General features: G+C 57.8%; 3 protein-coding genes across 3 annotated transcripts; 2 read left to right on the top strand and 1 right to left on the bottom strand.

Annotated features, from left to right (window-relative positions):
* Positions 1 to 1903: 1903 nt before the first annotated feature.
* THITE_2092452 (uncharacterized protein) lies at positions 1904 to 3565 on the bottom strand (the record flags this gene model as incomplete). The annotated part of the gene is made up of 1 exon (XM_003657235.1): positions 1904 to 3565. The coding sequence occupies one exon, from the start codon at positions 3563 to 3565 to the stop codon at positions 1904 to 1906; it is 1662 nt and encodes a 553-aa protein (XP_003657283.1).
* A 2713-nt stretch (positions 3566 to 6278) lies between these two features.
* On the top strand, positions 6279 to 7907 carry THITE_2122853 (uncharacterized protein). The gene is made up of 2 exons (XM_003657236.1): positions 6279 to 6748; positions 6831 to 7907. Exons 1-2 carry the CDS (start codon positions 6701 to 6703, stop codon positions 7587 to 7589), a joined length of 807 nt encoding a protein of 268 aa, XP_003657284.1. The 5' UTR covers positions 6279 to 6700; the 3' UTR covers positions 7590 to 7907.
* Positions 7908 to 8251: 344 nt separating this feature from the next.
* On the top strand, positions 8252 to 13795 carry THITE_2122855 (uncharacterized protein). Its single transcript, XM_003657237.1, has 3 exons — positions 8252 to 8509; positions 8734 to 13253; positions 13337 to 13795. The coding sequence occupies exons 1-3, from the start codon at positions 8473 to 8475 to the stop codon at positions 13364 to 13366; spliced, it is 4587 nt and encodes a 1528-aa protein (XP_003657285.1). The 5' UTR covers positions 8252 to 8472; the 3' UTR covers positions 13367 to 13795.
* The last annotated feature ends 1787 nt before the right edge of the window (positions 13796 to 15582 follow it).

The raw sequence follows: 15582 nt of genomic DNA on the forward strand, positions 1-15582 counted from the left end.
CAGCAGGGTTCTGCGGGCCGGGGCGATACTTAATGACGAAGTCAAATTCTGCGAGCTCATCGCTCCAGCGCAGCTGCCGCGCAGAGGGCCGCTTCTTCGTCTTCATGTACTCGAGGTTTAGGTGGTCAGTGAGGGCGATGACGGTGGTCTGCGAGTACAGGAGGTAATGCCGCCAGGCACGAAAGGCGTCGACGAGCGCAAGCAGCTCCCCATCACCGGTGCCGTAGCGCGTTTCTTCGGGGCTGAGTTTGCGGGAGCGGAACGCAACAGGGTGCCACTGGCCCTCGAACAGTTGGGAGAGGACCGCGCCGATGGCGAACTTCGAAGCATCTGCCTCAACGCGGGTCGGAAGGCTGGGATCGAAATGGCGCAGGACGGGCGCTTCCTGGAATCTGCGCTGTAGCTCGTGGAACGCATCGATCGCATCATGTGTCATCTCAAAGGTGCGATTGCCTCGGAGTAGGTCGGTCAGGGGGGCGCAGATCTTCGAGTAGTTGCGAATGAACCTGCGGTAGAAGCCAGTGAACCCAAGGAACACCTGGATGTCGTGAGCGCTGCGAGGTAGCGGCCACTGCGCAATGGCTTCAACGCGCGATGGTTCCATCTTGATGCCCTCCGGGGTGACAATGAACCCGAGGAATTCGACTTCGCGCACATGGAACCGGCACTTGGGAAGGTTGACGTAGAGGTCGGCTTTTCGCAACCGTTCCAAAACTTCGCGCACATGCCGCTCGTGCTCAGCTTCGTCGTTGCTAAAGATCAGTATGTCATCCAAATACACGATGCAGGTGACATCAACAAGGCCAGAGAGGGCATGGTTGATGTAAGTCTGGAAGGTTGCGGGTGCGTTAGCCAGGCCCATCGGCATCACAACAAACTCGAAGTGGCCGTAACGCGTGCGAAAGGCGGTCTTCCACTCGTCGCCCTCGCGCAGCCGGATCCGATAGTACGCATCCTTCAAATCGAGCTTGGTGTAGATCTTCGCGGAAGACAGGCGATCGAGGATCTCGCCGATCAGAGGAATGGGAGCGCGGTTCTTGCGGGTGATGTGATTGAGCGCACGATAGTCGACAACGAGGCGCAATTCGCCTCCCTTCTTCGGAACGAACAGAATGGGCGCGCCTGCGGGACTGGTGGAAGGTCGGATCCACTGCTTCTCCAGAGCCTCCGCGAGCCACTTGCGCAGGGTTTCCAATTCCTTCTCGCTGAGAGGGTAGATCGGCCCCCATGGCGCAGTCGCACCGTCTTCGAGATCGATGCGGTGCTCAAGCGCAGTGTGGCGAGGCAGGGGAGGTCGATCCGCAGTGGAGAAGAGGTCTCGGTAGGCCTCATACACTTCCGGGAGCTCGGGAGTAGCAGGTTGCAAGCCAACGGTGGGCGAGTCTTCTTCGGCTGGGTCGTCTGGGTTGGCTGGGTCGGGCGGTTCGGCTGGGTCGGTGACTGGCACAAGCGCGGCAACAAGGAAAGCATTATCGCTCCAATCCTGCTTGGGCTCAACTTGCAAGCCAAGGTGGCGCTTCGAGTTCGGGTAAGTCCAAGTCTTTTCGTGGTAGTTGAAGAATGGCTCGGCCATCTCCATCCAAGTCTGGCCCAAGAGGATTGTGAATGGCTCGATATCTGCGACCACGAAGCGCAGCAGGCAGGTCTGGGAGTATCCAAGGTGGTCGGTGATGCGAACATGCAGGGGGCACACGCCGTACGTCAGAACAGGCACATTGCCAACAGCGGCAAATCCAGGGCACTGAATGAACTTGGTCAACTGCGAGTGCTCAGCTAGAAAGCTGCGACTGATCATGTTGTAATCCGACCCAGTATCTAGCATTGCTACCGCAGGCTTCCAATTCTTATCCAAGCGCACGAGGACAGTGCTCTCGATCCGAGACGACCTGGGCCCCCCGAGTTCCTAGGCGGCGTTGGCGCTGCGGTCGCGCCCGAGCGGAGCAAGGTTCGGGTTATTCTGGGCGTTCGGGTTCAGAGGCTCCGGGCAACGAACAGCGGTGTGACCTGTACGCCCGCAACGACGGCAGATGGCCTTGGGGCAGAATGTGGAGATGTGGCCAACTTCGTTGCAGGTGTAGCAAACTGGGCGCGACTTGGGCGCAGCAGCGGGTGCCGTGGCAGCATCTGGGGCGGGTTGCTGGGGTGCGGGCTGCGCAGGAGGAAGCTGGGTGGGCGCAGCCGCAGGCGGAACAGGCTGAACAGGCGGGGCAGAAGGCGGGGCAGGCTGGGCAGGAGGGCGGTTCTCGGGGCAGTTGGCGTAGCGATGGCCCTCCCTGCCGCAGGTGAAGCATCGAACGGGGCGCTGGAAGGGCGCGGGCGGGACGTTAACAGGGCGCGGCGGCTGCGGAGCCGTGGGGGCGTTGTTTGACGAGCGAGGGCGATAGCGAGAGGTGCCGGCAATGCGCTGACTATGCTCGATACGGCGGGCGAAGCTCACGAGCTGCTGGAACGTAGCGGGTAACTGGGGGGAGCAGTTGAGGATGAAGCTGATCTCTGGGCGGAACTTCGGCAGGAGGGTGACTATGCGGGTGGGTTCATCCCACTTCGAAGGCATGTCGGCGATTACGCTGGTGAACCGTTCAACGAACTCCGGGACGGTCTCGTCTTCGCGCTGTGCGAGGCGCTCAAGCTCCGAGGCCGCACTGAAGGCGCGCGAATCGGGATCAGATAGTTCGTTTTGAAGGAACGCAACGAACTCGCCCCAGGTGATGGCCGAGAGACGAAAGTTAGGATCGGCCTCCTGCTCCTGGACATACTTCACCCAGGCGTTCTTGGGCGGGCCTCGGAGGCAGCTTGCCGCGTACGCAACGCAGTCGCTACCATCGAGCGAGTAGCCCATGAGCTGGAAGTTGGTGCGGCAGTCGTACAGGAAGGCCCGAAGCGAAGAAGCATCCTTGCCGCTGTACGTGGGGTGGTTCAAGCCAGCGGCACGCCAGAGGGGAGCTCCCGCAGCGCTGGGAAGGATCGGCGAGGGCGCAATAGGAGCGCTGAACTCAGGATTGGCAGCGGGCGGAGGGGCATCGATGGCAACAGACGCGGCCACAGGTGCGGCCACAGGTGCGGGCGCAGGCGCAGCGGCCACGGGCGCAGCCTCAGGCGCGGCAACAGGCGCAGGAGCAGGTGCAGGAGCGGGTGCGGGCGCAGGCGCGGCAACAGATGCAGCCGGCACGGTGGTATTGGCGGTCTGGGCGGCAAGAGGGTCGGAATTCGAAGAGGTGGCGCCCTCGGCAACATGCGCAAGCTGGGCATTCTGGCGCAGGAGCTGCGCATGCTGAGCTCGCAGTTGGAGGATAGCTTGACGGCGGCGCTCGAGAGCGATCTCAGCGCTCAGACGGCGCTCTTCCTCAGCAAGGTCGCGCTCCTGGGTGGAGAGCAGGGGGTCGATAGGCGCTGCACGGGAGCCGTTCAGATCAATCTGGGCGTGCTGGGAGCTCTCGCCCATGGTGGCGTCAGGCGCAGGCGGTGCGGAGAGGGTGTACGAAGAGGTCGGATCGGTGGAAAGTGCCTGAGATTGCGAGGGTGCAGGGCTCTGCTCGAGCGCAGCGCGGGCGCGGGTCTGGGCCATGGCTCGTCTCCGCCGGTTCAACTCCCTGAGGTGGGATAAGAGCGTTCAACTTGTCAGGAGCGGGGGCTCCCAGAAGGAAGGGGGTATACGTTGAAGTGACGGAGTACGAGCAAGGCACAAGCAGAGCACGCGCTACAGGGTAGCTACAGGTAGGGGGGTTGCGGGTGGTTGCATTGAACGCTGGCCTCTCCCACTGCCTGTGGGTTCCATCCTCCTTATTTCTCCCATCCTGGCCCTCGATCTTCCTCCGCATCGGCCAGCCTCCATTCCTGAGCTCGCAGATCCTTTCCTGGGCCATCCTGTGGCGCCTGCATAGCTCCCTGAGTGCGCCCAATCCGCTCTGCTGCCGACCCAATGTCTCAGTTCCCCGCACTTGCTCAGCCTGATGCCCCGCACTTCGCTCAGCTCTGTGCCCCTCCGATCGCTCCTCCGGGTGGCTCGCGTGATCTGGGCTACTGACGTGCGCCCTGGTGGCGCACGCAGATGACCTGCGTGGTGCCCTGTGGTTGGCCAGGCTGCGCCGGGTGCCGGATGCAGGGCGAGGTGGTCGGGCCGAGGGTTGTGCCAGGTGCCGAGGCGCGTTCCGAGGGCTGTGCCGGGTGCCGAGGCGGGTCCCGCGGGTTAGGGTGGCTCCGGGGCATGACATTGAGGTAGGTACGAATATATATTCGAAGCTCTGTTATCGTTTCGATAGTCGGCTAAGCAGTCTTCTTAAGGTTGTTGTACTACGTTCAAAGGTCAATATACTCTATAAAGTAGGTAGACTAGTAGTTGGCCACTACTATAGTAGTTATAAAGGTTAGTATCTAGGTAAGGTAATTAGTCTAGCGTTTATAGTCCTTGTACTTACGATCTAGATCCTTCTTGACCTATAAAATGACGATAGCAATATTGTTGTTAAACTACTTCTCCCTCTTATTGTAAAGCTTCCTCTAGCGGCCGTTTAGTGCCTCGATATTAGGCTACTTTTATAGACCCTCGTTCTTAGAGAGGGTCTAGGAATCTGTATCGTCATCCTAGGCTATAGAGGCAGTGCCAGGCCGCTACTCGCCTATAGTGGACGCTCCTAGATCAGCTAGAGCTCCTATAGCTATAGCTAGCGTAGAAGCTCGTAGTTCGACAATATATTCCTAGAGCTTACGTCGAATACATTTACGGACGAGATCGTAGGTATCGGCTATTATAGGCTTTAGGAGGAGCTCCGCCTTGCCTTCGAAGTAGTCAAGCAGATCAAGATGCTTAGCCTTGTTAACGAACTCACAGTTCTAAGCTACCTAGTCATCCGGGCTAGCCAGGATAATGTCGATCTTTGTATCGGCTTTCGAAGACATAGTAGTTGCTACTAAGCGCTGTACGTAGGGCCGTATACTCAGAGATAGGGCCGGGTTTTCGAGCCAATGAGACTCTTAATTGTTGGACCACTGAGCTAAAAACCTAGGGTGCCCCATTTGTTGTTATTAGGACTTAGCTCAGTGCCGTTATATTCTGACAGAACGCTCCCCACACGCGGAGCTCGCGCTGTAGCTCCCAGCGGAACAAGGGCGGAGAGCCCTCTGCCGGTGCAACAAGCCTACCGAATGAAGCCGGGCAAGCCGCCAGGATCCGCTCGCGTATTTGTTCCTAGTTAGCTGAGTTGGCTGACGCTAATGGATTCGAGAGGACTTGCCATGCGTAACGAAGATAGTCGCCGTCAGGCTCGAGGGTCGTCGCTCCGGGTGCTGGACGGTCCACGACTTGGAAAAAATCCCTACTGAAAAACGTTTGCATCATGTCGGAGAGCCGCTCGTTTGCAGGTGCTGTGATCACAAACGCCTCATCCAAGTCGATATCGTCGAGGCGATCACCTATCAATGTCGGCTCTCGACCTGGCTCCAGCGGATCCAAGCCCAGATGACCTAAATCGAGAGGCCTGAAGAGGATAGCGCTGGGGCGTAGCCCCTCATCGCGGATTTTCGCCAAGGTTGAATATGACAACGACATACTCCGATTGTGCTCGTGTCTGTCGACGTGAGATAGACCTTCCCAGACATGATGTTATGTTGAGAGGACAGATGCATGGTGTTGGAAGATGCCAAAATGCGACGGGGCCTTTCTCCCTTCAGCAACGGACAGGGCTGGGGTTGTCGCAGGCGCCAAGAGGTTAGGCGCCAGCCAAGTGCTGTAATTGTGTAGCAATCAGAGCGGCGACACGAGGCTTGGCCTAGGTCTGTTTTGGTTGGTTTACGCCGACTAGGCAGTGCATCCCTCGCAGTTGATTGGCTTGAATGTGCCTTCTGCACCAGCACCAGAAGAAACGCGCCGCCAACTAACTGATGGCTGAGATGGATGGAAGCGAGAGCGACGATGCCAAACATAGCGCACGCAGCGCGGGCGGAGGAGGAGACACGCGCGACTACGAACGTTCTCCGAATATATCGAAGCATGCCAACGACCTCGTCTCCACCAGGTTCAAGGTCGAAACGAACCAGGATATCGATGAGGATAGGTTCACGGTCGAACCAAACCAGGATATTGACGAGGACGCTCTGAAGCAGGCGCTGCAGGGAGCAGGCGGTGCTGGCGAAGTGTCCGCGGCCGGCCCCTGGGTCCCGTCGTGTCAAACAAGAGAGCTAGGTGTACGGACACAGCGGCAAGCAAACCAAAGGCGAAAAGTGATAAGTAACGTCAATGCCAACTCGACGCACTCAATCCTATAATCTCACGCTGTGTCAGAGCGTTGATGTGAAGACTCGTTGCGCAGAAAGGATGAAGGCCCAAGCACCACAAGCAGCAAGCAGCAAGAGCGCCAAGTCTGGGGTGAAACGGATTGGCCCGAATGCGGCCAATGGCGAGACAGATCTTCGAATCCACTGCTGTGCACGCGACCAGCAACTGCCCCGCCGCTGCTCGAACGAGAAACCAGTTGCCGCTAACTTGTTCAGAGCCGAGGCCGCGTTATGGGTGGCAGGCGGGCTCTCGGGCTTTTGCGAGTTCATGTTCCAGCCAAGAATTCGCTCCGCCCTTGGCCCGGACTCTCCGGATACTCCGGAGTCTGCGAGAAAAACACCACCATTTCCGCCGCAGCGTTCAATTGAAATGTCGTCGAGTTCAAACATCAAGTAGGAAAAATCAGGAGGGCCCTGCCGATTTTTCAAAATGCCCCCACCGTCGAGGACTTCGTGGCTTCGGCTGCCGCGGCCGAAGGTTGGTCACCACCTGATGCACGCCGGCGCAAGCGCTGTCCTGCCGCTCAGCTTTTTTTTGCTAACCGGCTTGCGCCTCGCAGTCCTTTCTCGGCCTGATGTCCCTCCAGACAGGCACGGAGCTGGCCTCCATCGCGCTGCTCTTCAACAAGGCGATCGGCGTCTACGGCATCCTGACGCTCTTCACGGGCTACTCGCTCTCGGCCCTGCAGGTGACCGCGTACCTGTACTCGGTCCTCGTGCTCGCCGCGCTCGCCCTCTGCGCGCCGCACATCCGGAAGCTGAGCCCGCTCCACACGCTCGCCCTCGCGTGGGTGCACGCCGTCGACACGATCGTCAGCGCCGCCTACACGGCCGCGTTTGCGGCGGGCTGGTATCTCGCCGCGGCGCACGGGACGGCGGGACTTACGGGCGCTGGGGAGGAGGGCGCGGGAGCGCCGAGCAATCGGGAGGCGCCGCCGCGGCGGCAGCAGCAGCACGACGAACCCCAGGCCCAGGCGGCTCAGGGCAAGGCGGGAGGAGCTGGCGTCCCGGACACGGCGGCGAGCATCGTCCTCGTCGTCGCCTTCACGCTCGTCCGGGTCTATTTCAGCCTGGTGGTCATGGCATTCGCCCGCATGGTGCTGCTGCGCTTCGTCGACGAGAGGATGGACGAGGCGCACGACAGCTCGGGCGCGTCTCCTGACCCCTTTGCCGTCGGCGCTCCGTTGGGAGAGGGATGGAGAGGCAGGCTAGGCAGGGCCATGGTCTCGTTTGGGAGGGGATACTGGCTTGGGGGGAGGAAAGAGGATGAGGAATGGGCGCGTCAGGTTAATTCCAAGTTCCGAAGCAGCAGGAGATGAGCTGGGGCGCGCAGTTGGGGGGCAGGGGAGGCGGCTCAACAGCTGCACTTGGGAAACGCTCGGATGCTTTTGAGGAGTCAGGACTGATGAATTGCATAGCTGCGGCGTTTGTCGTTGTCCCTTTTTTTGCGAGCTCTGTTTGCATGGGCAGGAGGAGAGCAGGGATGCGCTAGAGGGGGAGGACTTGGGATGGTACTATGGAATCCGGTCAGGTAGCGGCTGAATAATTTACAGTACTGCGTAAGATGATGGATGCCTCTGGGAGTCTCGGGAAGGTTGGGTGCCAGAGGTGCGTTGCGGCTTGCAGCGTGCAGCAGCCGCTCCCGTTTCTCGCGACTTGTGTGTAGAGGTCCACGAGGCGTCAGCACCTCAAACGGTCACGGGCCGCCCTTCATCGGCAGGGTGTCGCGAGAATGGCGAGGCCGAGGGGCAACGGCGCGTCTCCGGGAGTTCGCCGTCTAACAAGAATTGCAGGCAATGCCTCACTGGATTGTTAGTGCATGATTGAGGCTCCACCCCGACAGCCGACAACACCGACAGCCGAGCCGCTGCCGCGAAGAACTGGCCCGGGGGCCGGCGACGCTGGAAATCCCTGGCACGCAATTCGCTGGATAATCTGGGGCGCTTGGCAGGACCCGGGATGCGAGGCGCTAGGGCGATCACGCAATCGCTCACCTCCAGCAGCCGCTTACCATTGAGAGAAATTTGGGGCCGGGCGGCGGGGCCGATATAGGCACTGTTGTAGTGTAAATCTTGAGTGTCTGGACTCGGTGTATTCCTTAGAAACCGTCAGAGTCCTGGAGGGAGGCCGTTCTGTGATGTTGCAGGCCTTCACGTCCACGCACTCCCATCATCATCCGCCTCCTTCCTCCTCCAATCGACGATGGCAGAACTCAAGCTGAGGACGCCTGAAGAGGCCGGTAAGTGCAGCCAAGCATCCGCCCCGCCGTGCGTGCCTGCCCTGCCTGCTGCCCCGCTATCGCAGCCAGTTTTGGAACCCGGCATTGTGCATCGTCACGGCTTGCCGCACCAGGGAAAACAGAGAGACGGCGCTGCGCATTCGGACATCGAAATGCGTTGATCGGCCAATTGCATGCAGCAGCTTCGTGTTTGCCAGTCAGTAGCTGACGGTTGCTTCCTGCAGTCGCCGCCATCGCGTATCTCGCGAGCGACGTGGTCGTGTCGGTGCAGCCGTCGCTGGCCGCCGACTCGGAGTTCTCCAGGCTCCTGAAGCAGCTCGCCGCCCGCAAGCAGCCGAGCTTGGTCGCAAAGACCAGCGATGCCGTGCCCGAGATCCAGTCCGTGAGGCACAACAACGACCCTCTGCTCTCCGTCTTCACCCCGATCCGTTCCGGCCGCCTCGTCTCCGTCACCACCACCTCCGCCATCCTGCTGCCTGCGGTTGCCCACCTCTACAAGCTCGCGCACCTGCCCGTGGTGCTCCATGTCGCTGTCGCGCCCAAGAGCTTCCCCGACTTCTCGGCCATCACGTCGATCCGCAATTCCGGCTGGACCTTCTTGCAGTCATGGTCCCTGCAGGAGGCCCACGACATCGCCTTGACGGCCCACGCTCTCGCCATCCGCTCCGGCAAGGGCGTCATACACTTCTTTGACCCTGCCGCGAGCGCCAACGACGAGGCCATCGACGTTGCCCCTGCGGAGGTCGTCCGCAGTATTCTCAACCTCGACAATGTGCGCAGGTTCCAGTCCGCCCCCATCTCTGGCGCGAGCATCTACGCCGATGACGGCCGCGTCGCCGTGGTCTCCGAGCAGCCGGAGCCCCTGACCACGGAAACGGTTCGCGTGGGCGCCGTACCGGCCACCGAGGTCGAGCTCGCCTCGCCCACTATCACCTCACAGTCCTCAGCCAAGTCCACCCAGCAGAGCGCCGCGAGCTCCCCCCCTCTCCCCTCGGCTGCGACCACTATCGAGCCCGCCGCGCCTATCGTCTCGTCCGAAGACATCTACAAATACGTGACCTCCATCTGGTCCCAGCTCAGCCACCTCGTCGGGAGGCAGTACAGCGCTTTCGAGTGGACGGGACCAGCCAAGGCCGAGACCTGCCTCTTCCTTTTTGGGTCTGATGTGGCGCTTTTCGCGGACGCCATTGCACACGCGCAGGCTGACGATGCTTTCGCGAACGCGGGATTGATTGTTCCCAGGCTGTACCGGCCGTGGCTCGGGACAAGATTGCTCGAAGCCCTGCCCAAGTCCGTGAAGAAGATCGCTGTTCTCGAACAGGTGTCGAGAAAGACGACGAAGTGGGGCCCGGTTCTGCTCGATGTTCTGACTTCGGTCAAGAGCGCCGCCGGCGGTGTGGAGACCATCGTCGGTCACCAGCTGGGGTACCTCTCCAAGGACACCCTTCGGCAGGCCCTCCGCGGTGTCTTCCAGAACCTGACCGCGGACAAGCCCGTGCAGAGCCTGGAGGTTGGCGAGCGCGAAGCACCGCAGCCGTCCCCCGAGTACGGCCTCGAGAAGCCCAAGCTCGAGACCGCTTATACGAAAATCCTCAACCAGCTCTTTGGCACCAGGGCGTACATCGCCAACTCGCTCGACTCTGACAACGCCGGCATCTCCAGCACGATTTCCGCGACCCCCGAGTTCGGGTTCGGCTCATTGCTTGCCCGAAAGGAGCGTAGGCAACAGTTCGTTTCTGAAGTCAAGGAGGCGGCCAGCTCGGGTCAGTTCCTCACCGACGTCCCCAAGCGCTCGCTCGCAAACTGGCTGGCAAACGCCGAGGACGTCAAGAAGGCCGACGAGGCTGCTGAGGACGCCGTGTCCAAGCTGACCATCGACAATTCGCGCTTGTCCAGGTCGCTGCTGCAGAACAAGCACTTCTTCCGCAAGCAGTCGCTCTGGCTCGTGGGATCGGACGCTTGGGCCTACGATCTGGGCAACTCGGGTGTCCACCACGTCTTGGCCTCAGGCGAGAACGTCAACATGCTGATTATCGACTCCACCCCCTACTCGGAGCGCGCCGCGGCTGACGCCAACCGGAGGAAGAAGGACATTGGTCTCTACGCCATGAACTTTGGCAACGCCTACGTTGCGTCGACGGCCGTCTACAGCTCCTACACGCAGGTGCTGCAGGCCATGGATGAGGCTGACAAGTTCAACGGCCCCTCCATCGTGCTGGCGTACCTGCCTTACTTCGGAGAGCACGACTCTCCCCTCACCGTCCTCCAGGAGACCAAAAAGGCCGTCGACGTCGGCTACTGGCCCCTGTACCGCTGGAACCCTGACAACGAGAAGAAGGGCGAGCCCAATTTCTCCCTGGACTCCGAGCGGATCAAGAAGGAGCTGAAGGAGTTCCTGGACAGGGAGAACAGGCTCACACAGCTCATGCGGCGTGAGCCGCAGTTTGGTGGCGTCCTGTCGGAGGATTTCGGGACGGAGATCCGGGCGCAGCAGAGGAGGCGAGCCAAGGATGCCTACAACCAGTTGCTGGAAGGCCTGTTCGGCGCCCCGCTCACCATCTTGTTCGCTTCGGATAACGGCAACGCGCAGTCTCTGGCGAAGCGGCTAGGGGTCAGGGGCAGAGCACGTGGCCTGAAGACGACCGTTATGGCCATGGAGGATTACCCGGTGGAGGACCTGCCGACCGAAGAGAACATTGTCATGATCACATCCACAGCCGGGCAGGGCGAGTTCCCGCAGAACGGCAGGCCGTTCTGGGATGCCATCAAGGACAGCACCGAGCTCGATCTAGCCTCTGTGAAGTACTCGGTCTTCGGCCTGGGTGACAGCCACTACTGGCCGCGGAAAGAGGACAAGGTCTACTACAACAAGCCTGCCAAGGACCTGGACAGGCTGCTGGCCAACTTTGGTGCGACCAGGCTCACAGCAATCGGGCTCGGCGATGATCAAGATCCGGACGGATACCAGACCGGCTACCAAGAATGGGAGCCCAGGCTCTGGGAGGCGCTTGGCGTGGCCAACGTGGAGGGCCTCCCGGAGGAGCCGCCCCCGCTCACCAACGAGGACATCAAGCTGGCGTCGAACTACCTGCGCGGCACCATCGCCGAGGGTCTCAAGGACACGTCTACCGGCGCCATCTCGGCGGCCGACCAGCAGTTGACCAAGTTCCACGGCACGTACATGCAGGACGACCGCGACGTCCGCGACGAGCGCAAGGCGCAGGGTCTGGAGCCGGCCTACTCCTTCATGATCCGGTGCAGACTGCCGGGCGGCGTCGCGACGGCGAAGCAGTGGATCCAGATGGACGACATCAGCACGCAGCTGGGCAACGAGACGATGAAGCTCACGACGCGGCAGACCTTCCAGTTCCACGGCGTCGTCAAGGGCAAGCTCAAGCCTGCTATGCAGGCCATCAACCGGGCGCTGATGACGACCCTCGCCGCCTGCGGCGACGTCAACCGCAACGTCATGTGCAGCCCGCTCCCGACGCAGTCCAAGTACCACCGCGAGGTGTACGCCTGCTCGAAGCGGATCAGCGACCACCTGCTGCCGGCGACGACGGCGTACCACGAGATCTGGCTCACCGACGACGACGACAAGAAGACGCAGGTTGCCGGCAATGCGGTGCAGGACTTTGAGCCGCTCTACGGCCCGACCTACCTGCCGCGCAAGTTCAAGGTCTCGATCGCCATCCCACCGCACAACGACGTCGACGTCTACGCGCACGACATCGGCCTCATCGCCATCAAGGGCAGCGACGGTCACCTCGAGGGCTTCAACCTGCTGGCCGGCGGCGGCATGGGCGCCACGCACAACAACAAGAAGACGTACCCGCAGGTGGGCCGCATGATGGGCTTCGTCAAGGCGGACGAGGTGCACATCGCCTGCGAGAAGGTCATGCTGGTGCAGCGCGACTTTGGCGACCGCAAGAACCGCAAGCACGCCCGGCTCAAGTACACGATCGATGACATGGGCGTCGACGCGTTCCGGGCCAAGGTGGAGGAGTACTGGGGCAAGACGTTCGAGGCGGCGCGGCCGTTCCACTTCGACAGCAACGTCGACACGTTCGGGTGGACGCGGGACGAGACCGGCATGAACCACTTCACCTTCTTCATCGAGAACGGGCGGGTCGAGGACAGGGCCGACTTCCGCATGAAGACGGGCCTGCGGGAGATCGCCAAGGTGCACAAGGGCGAGTTCCGGCTGACGCCCAACCAGCACCTCATCCTCAGCAACGTGGCGGACGAGGACGTGGCGGGCATCAAGGCGCTCATGGCCGAGTACAAGCTCGACAACTTGCAGTTCTCGGGGCTGCGGCTGAGCTCGTCGGCGTGCGTCGCGTTCCCGACGTGCGGGCTGGCCATGGCGGAGAGCGAGCGGTACCTGCCGGTGCTGATCTCCAAGCTGGAGGGCTGCCTGGAGGAGAACGGGCTGCGGCAGGACTCGATCGTCATGCGTATGACGGGCTGCCCGAACGGGTGCGCGCGGCCGTGGCTGGCCGAGGTCGCCTTCGTCGGCAAGGCCTACGGCGCCTACAACATGTACCTCGGCGGCGGCTACCACGGGCAGCGGCTCAACAAGCTGTACCGGTCGAGCATCAAGGAGGACGAGATCCTCGCCATCATGAAGCCGCTGCTCAAGCGGTACGCGACGGAGCGCCTCGAGGGCGAGCGGTTCGGCGACTGGACCATCCGGGCCGGCATCATCAAGGCGACGACGGAGGGTCGGGACTTCCACGAGGGGGTGAGTTCGAGATTTCCTTCCCCTTTTCGTTTCTTTCGGTTGTTTGGTGCTACCGACAGAGTCGCTAACTGAAACACCTGCAGGTCGCCGAGGAAGAGTCGGACGAGGAGTGAAGTTGCCGTTGTCGTTGTCGTTGTTGTTGTTGTCGTTTGTAGATTAATCTGCGGGAGCATGCATGCATCTGGACCACCACCTATCCTTGCATTTCTCGTGTCTCGGGCGTCAAAAAAATTAACTAGTTGCACGTACATATCTTCGCATATTGACCATATTGACGTATCATACCTGATCCATCTTGCACAGAATGTTTTGTTTTTGTTTGCCAGTAAAATGCAGCAATGCAGGACTGTTTTACGCACGTAACATGTGCCAGCTGCCGTGTCCCAGGAATGTGTCTGGTCTCGATGTAGCGGCGCGGAGAAGCAGTTGGGAAACGAACTGAGAGCCGTGACTTGCTCTGCGTTGGAGGGATCAACGATTGGCGATCGATGCTTAGCTGGTTTGGTGCAAGTGAGGTTATGGTTGACCTGACTGGACCCCCCCCCCTGTTGACCTGACCGGCAGGGGTGGAGCTGACCTGACCTGACCTATATACTGCATTTGCCCTACTTACCCAAGTGCTCAATTTTCCTAAATGCCGCATTGTCCTCCTCTTCCTTTTTCTACCTTCTTTCTATTTGTTTGAACCAAAGTTTGATATTAAACTAGGTAATCACTTTAGAATCGATTCTAAATGGATTCTAAAGAAAATTTACTAACTTTACTACTTTGTTAGGGGTTTAGCCAAATGGCTAAGGAGACCGCCCAATAGGTTGCGTAAGAGCTTGAAGATACTCCTAACCTCCTAGAGGTAGCTAAGGAGAGGGTTGACCAACCTATTAGCGACAATATCGTAGAGGTATATAGATTATTAATCGTTTATTAAGTAGGTCCTAATTGATAATAAATTGTTTAGTTTAATATACTAGTCTAGATTAGTGCTAAGCAAGCCACTAGCTAGGAAGCTTGGCCTCCTTTGACTATAGGAAGGTTGATCTATATTACGGATATACCTGAATACCTAGAGTCTAGCGATACTAGCATTTGCTATATACTTCTTTTCCTATCTAGTGTAGATAAGTAAAAATACCTTTAGGATTTAGTAAACGTTTACTAATCGCTTTATAAGGCTTAGTTAATTGATTGTCTACTAATTATATAGTAGATCCAATACTATAAAAAACGAATAAGTGGGCTAAAGCCTACTATATCTATGTTTCTCAACTCTATACCCTATATACGAGCTATATATACCTATATAAGTATAAAAGCTTGTAAATTCTTTGACTATTGAATCTATAACCTCTATTATATAGCTATCAATAAGGAGATCTAGAATACTATAGCTGCTATTTACGAGGAGTGCTAAATACTAAGTCTAAGATAAAAAGCGATTTCGTAAATATTCCTAATCGATCTTTAATCAATTTTATACTAATGCCTCTTTAGCTAGGCCTTTAGCATCATCAACTGCTTCTAAAAGAAGAAGGCTTATATCTCCTAGCTTGAATCTTATATTTAGCAGATAGTTCAAGTCCCTTATATGGTATATATAATCAGTTCTAAATCAATTGGATACTACTTATATATCGATTAGGATATTACTAGCGAAGTAAGATAGTAAATCTAGTATATAAACTAGTTAAATGCTACCCTAAGTAGTCGAGGCTATAGAAAATGGGCAGTTCCTCTAGCCTACTACCCCTATATTTCTACGATTCTTATATACTTTGATTAGCCTAGGCCTACTAAAGGCGATAACACTTGCTTCGAAGTAGATACTATAGGGCGGAAAAAGCTTAAGTACAGTAAGTTGGCTTATTGATTAATAGTCGATTAGGCATTGATTAGGTATCGATTATAGGTACCGACTATAAATAAGGCTAAAGAAATATAATCTATATTGGCTATAAGGCCAAATGGACCTTCCTTATACCCAAGGATCTAGAGGAGTTACTATACCTTCTAATTGCTTACTATAGCACTTATACCCACCTACTACCTCCACTAAAGCGAACGCCTAAGGAGCTGATCGAAAGCATCTTACAAGTGATTTACTAAATCAATGATCCTTTATTGACAGTTGGTAAGTAATTTATTTCTAATTGTTTAGGCATTATAGTCTAATCGATTATAAATCAACTATAGTTAGTCTTCTCCGAAATCCTATATTGATCGACTTCTATAAGAGGTTTGGTAGCAAAAGTATCTTAGAACTCTATATAAGCCTTATAAACTACGATCGAGTGCAATTGATTCTTAAGCAACATCGCCTAATCTACTATCCTTT

The sequence above is a fragment of the Thermothielavioides terrestris genome, chromosome 5 (genome assembly GCF_000226115.1).
Source record: "Thermothielavioides terrestris NRRL 8126 chromosome 5, complete sequence".
Lineage (NCBI taxonomy): Eukaryota > Fungi > Ascomycota > Sordariomycetes > Sordariales > Chaetomiaceae > Thermothielavioides > Thermothielavioides terrestris.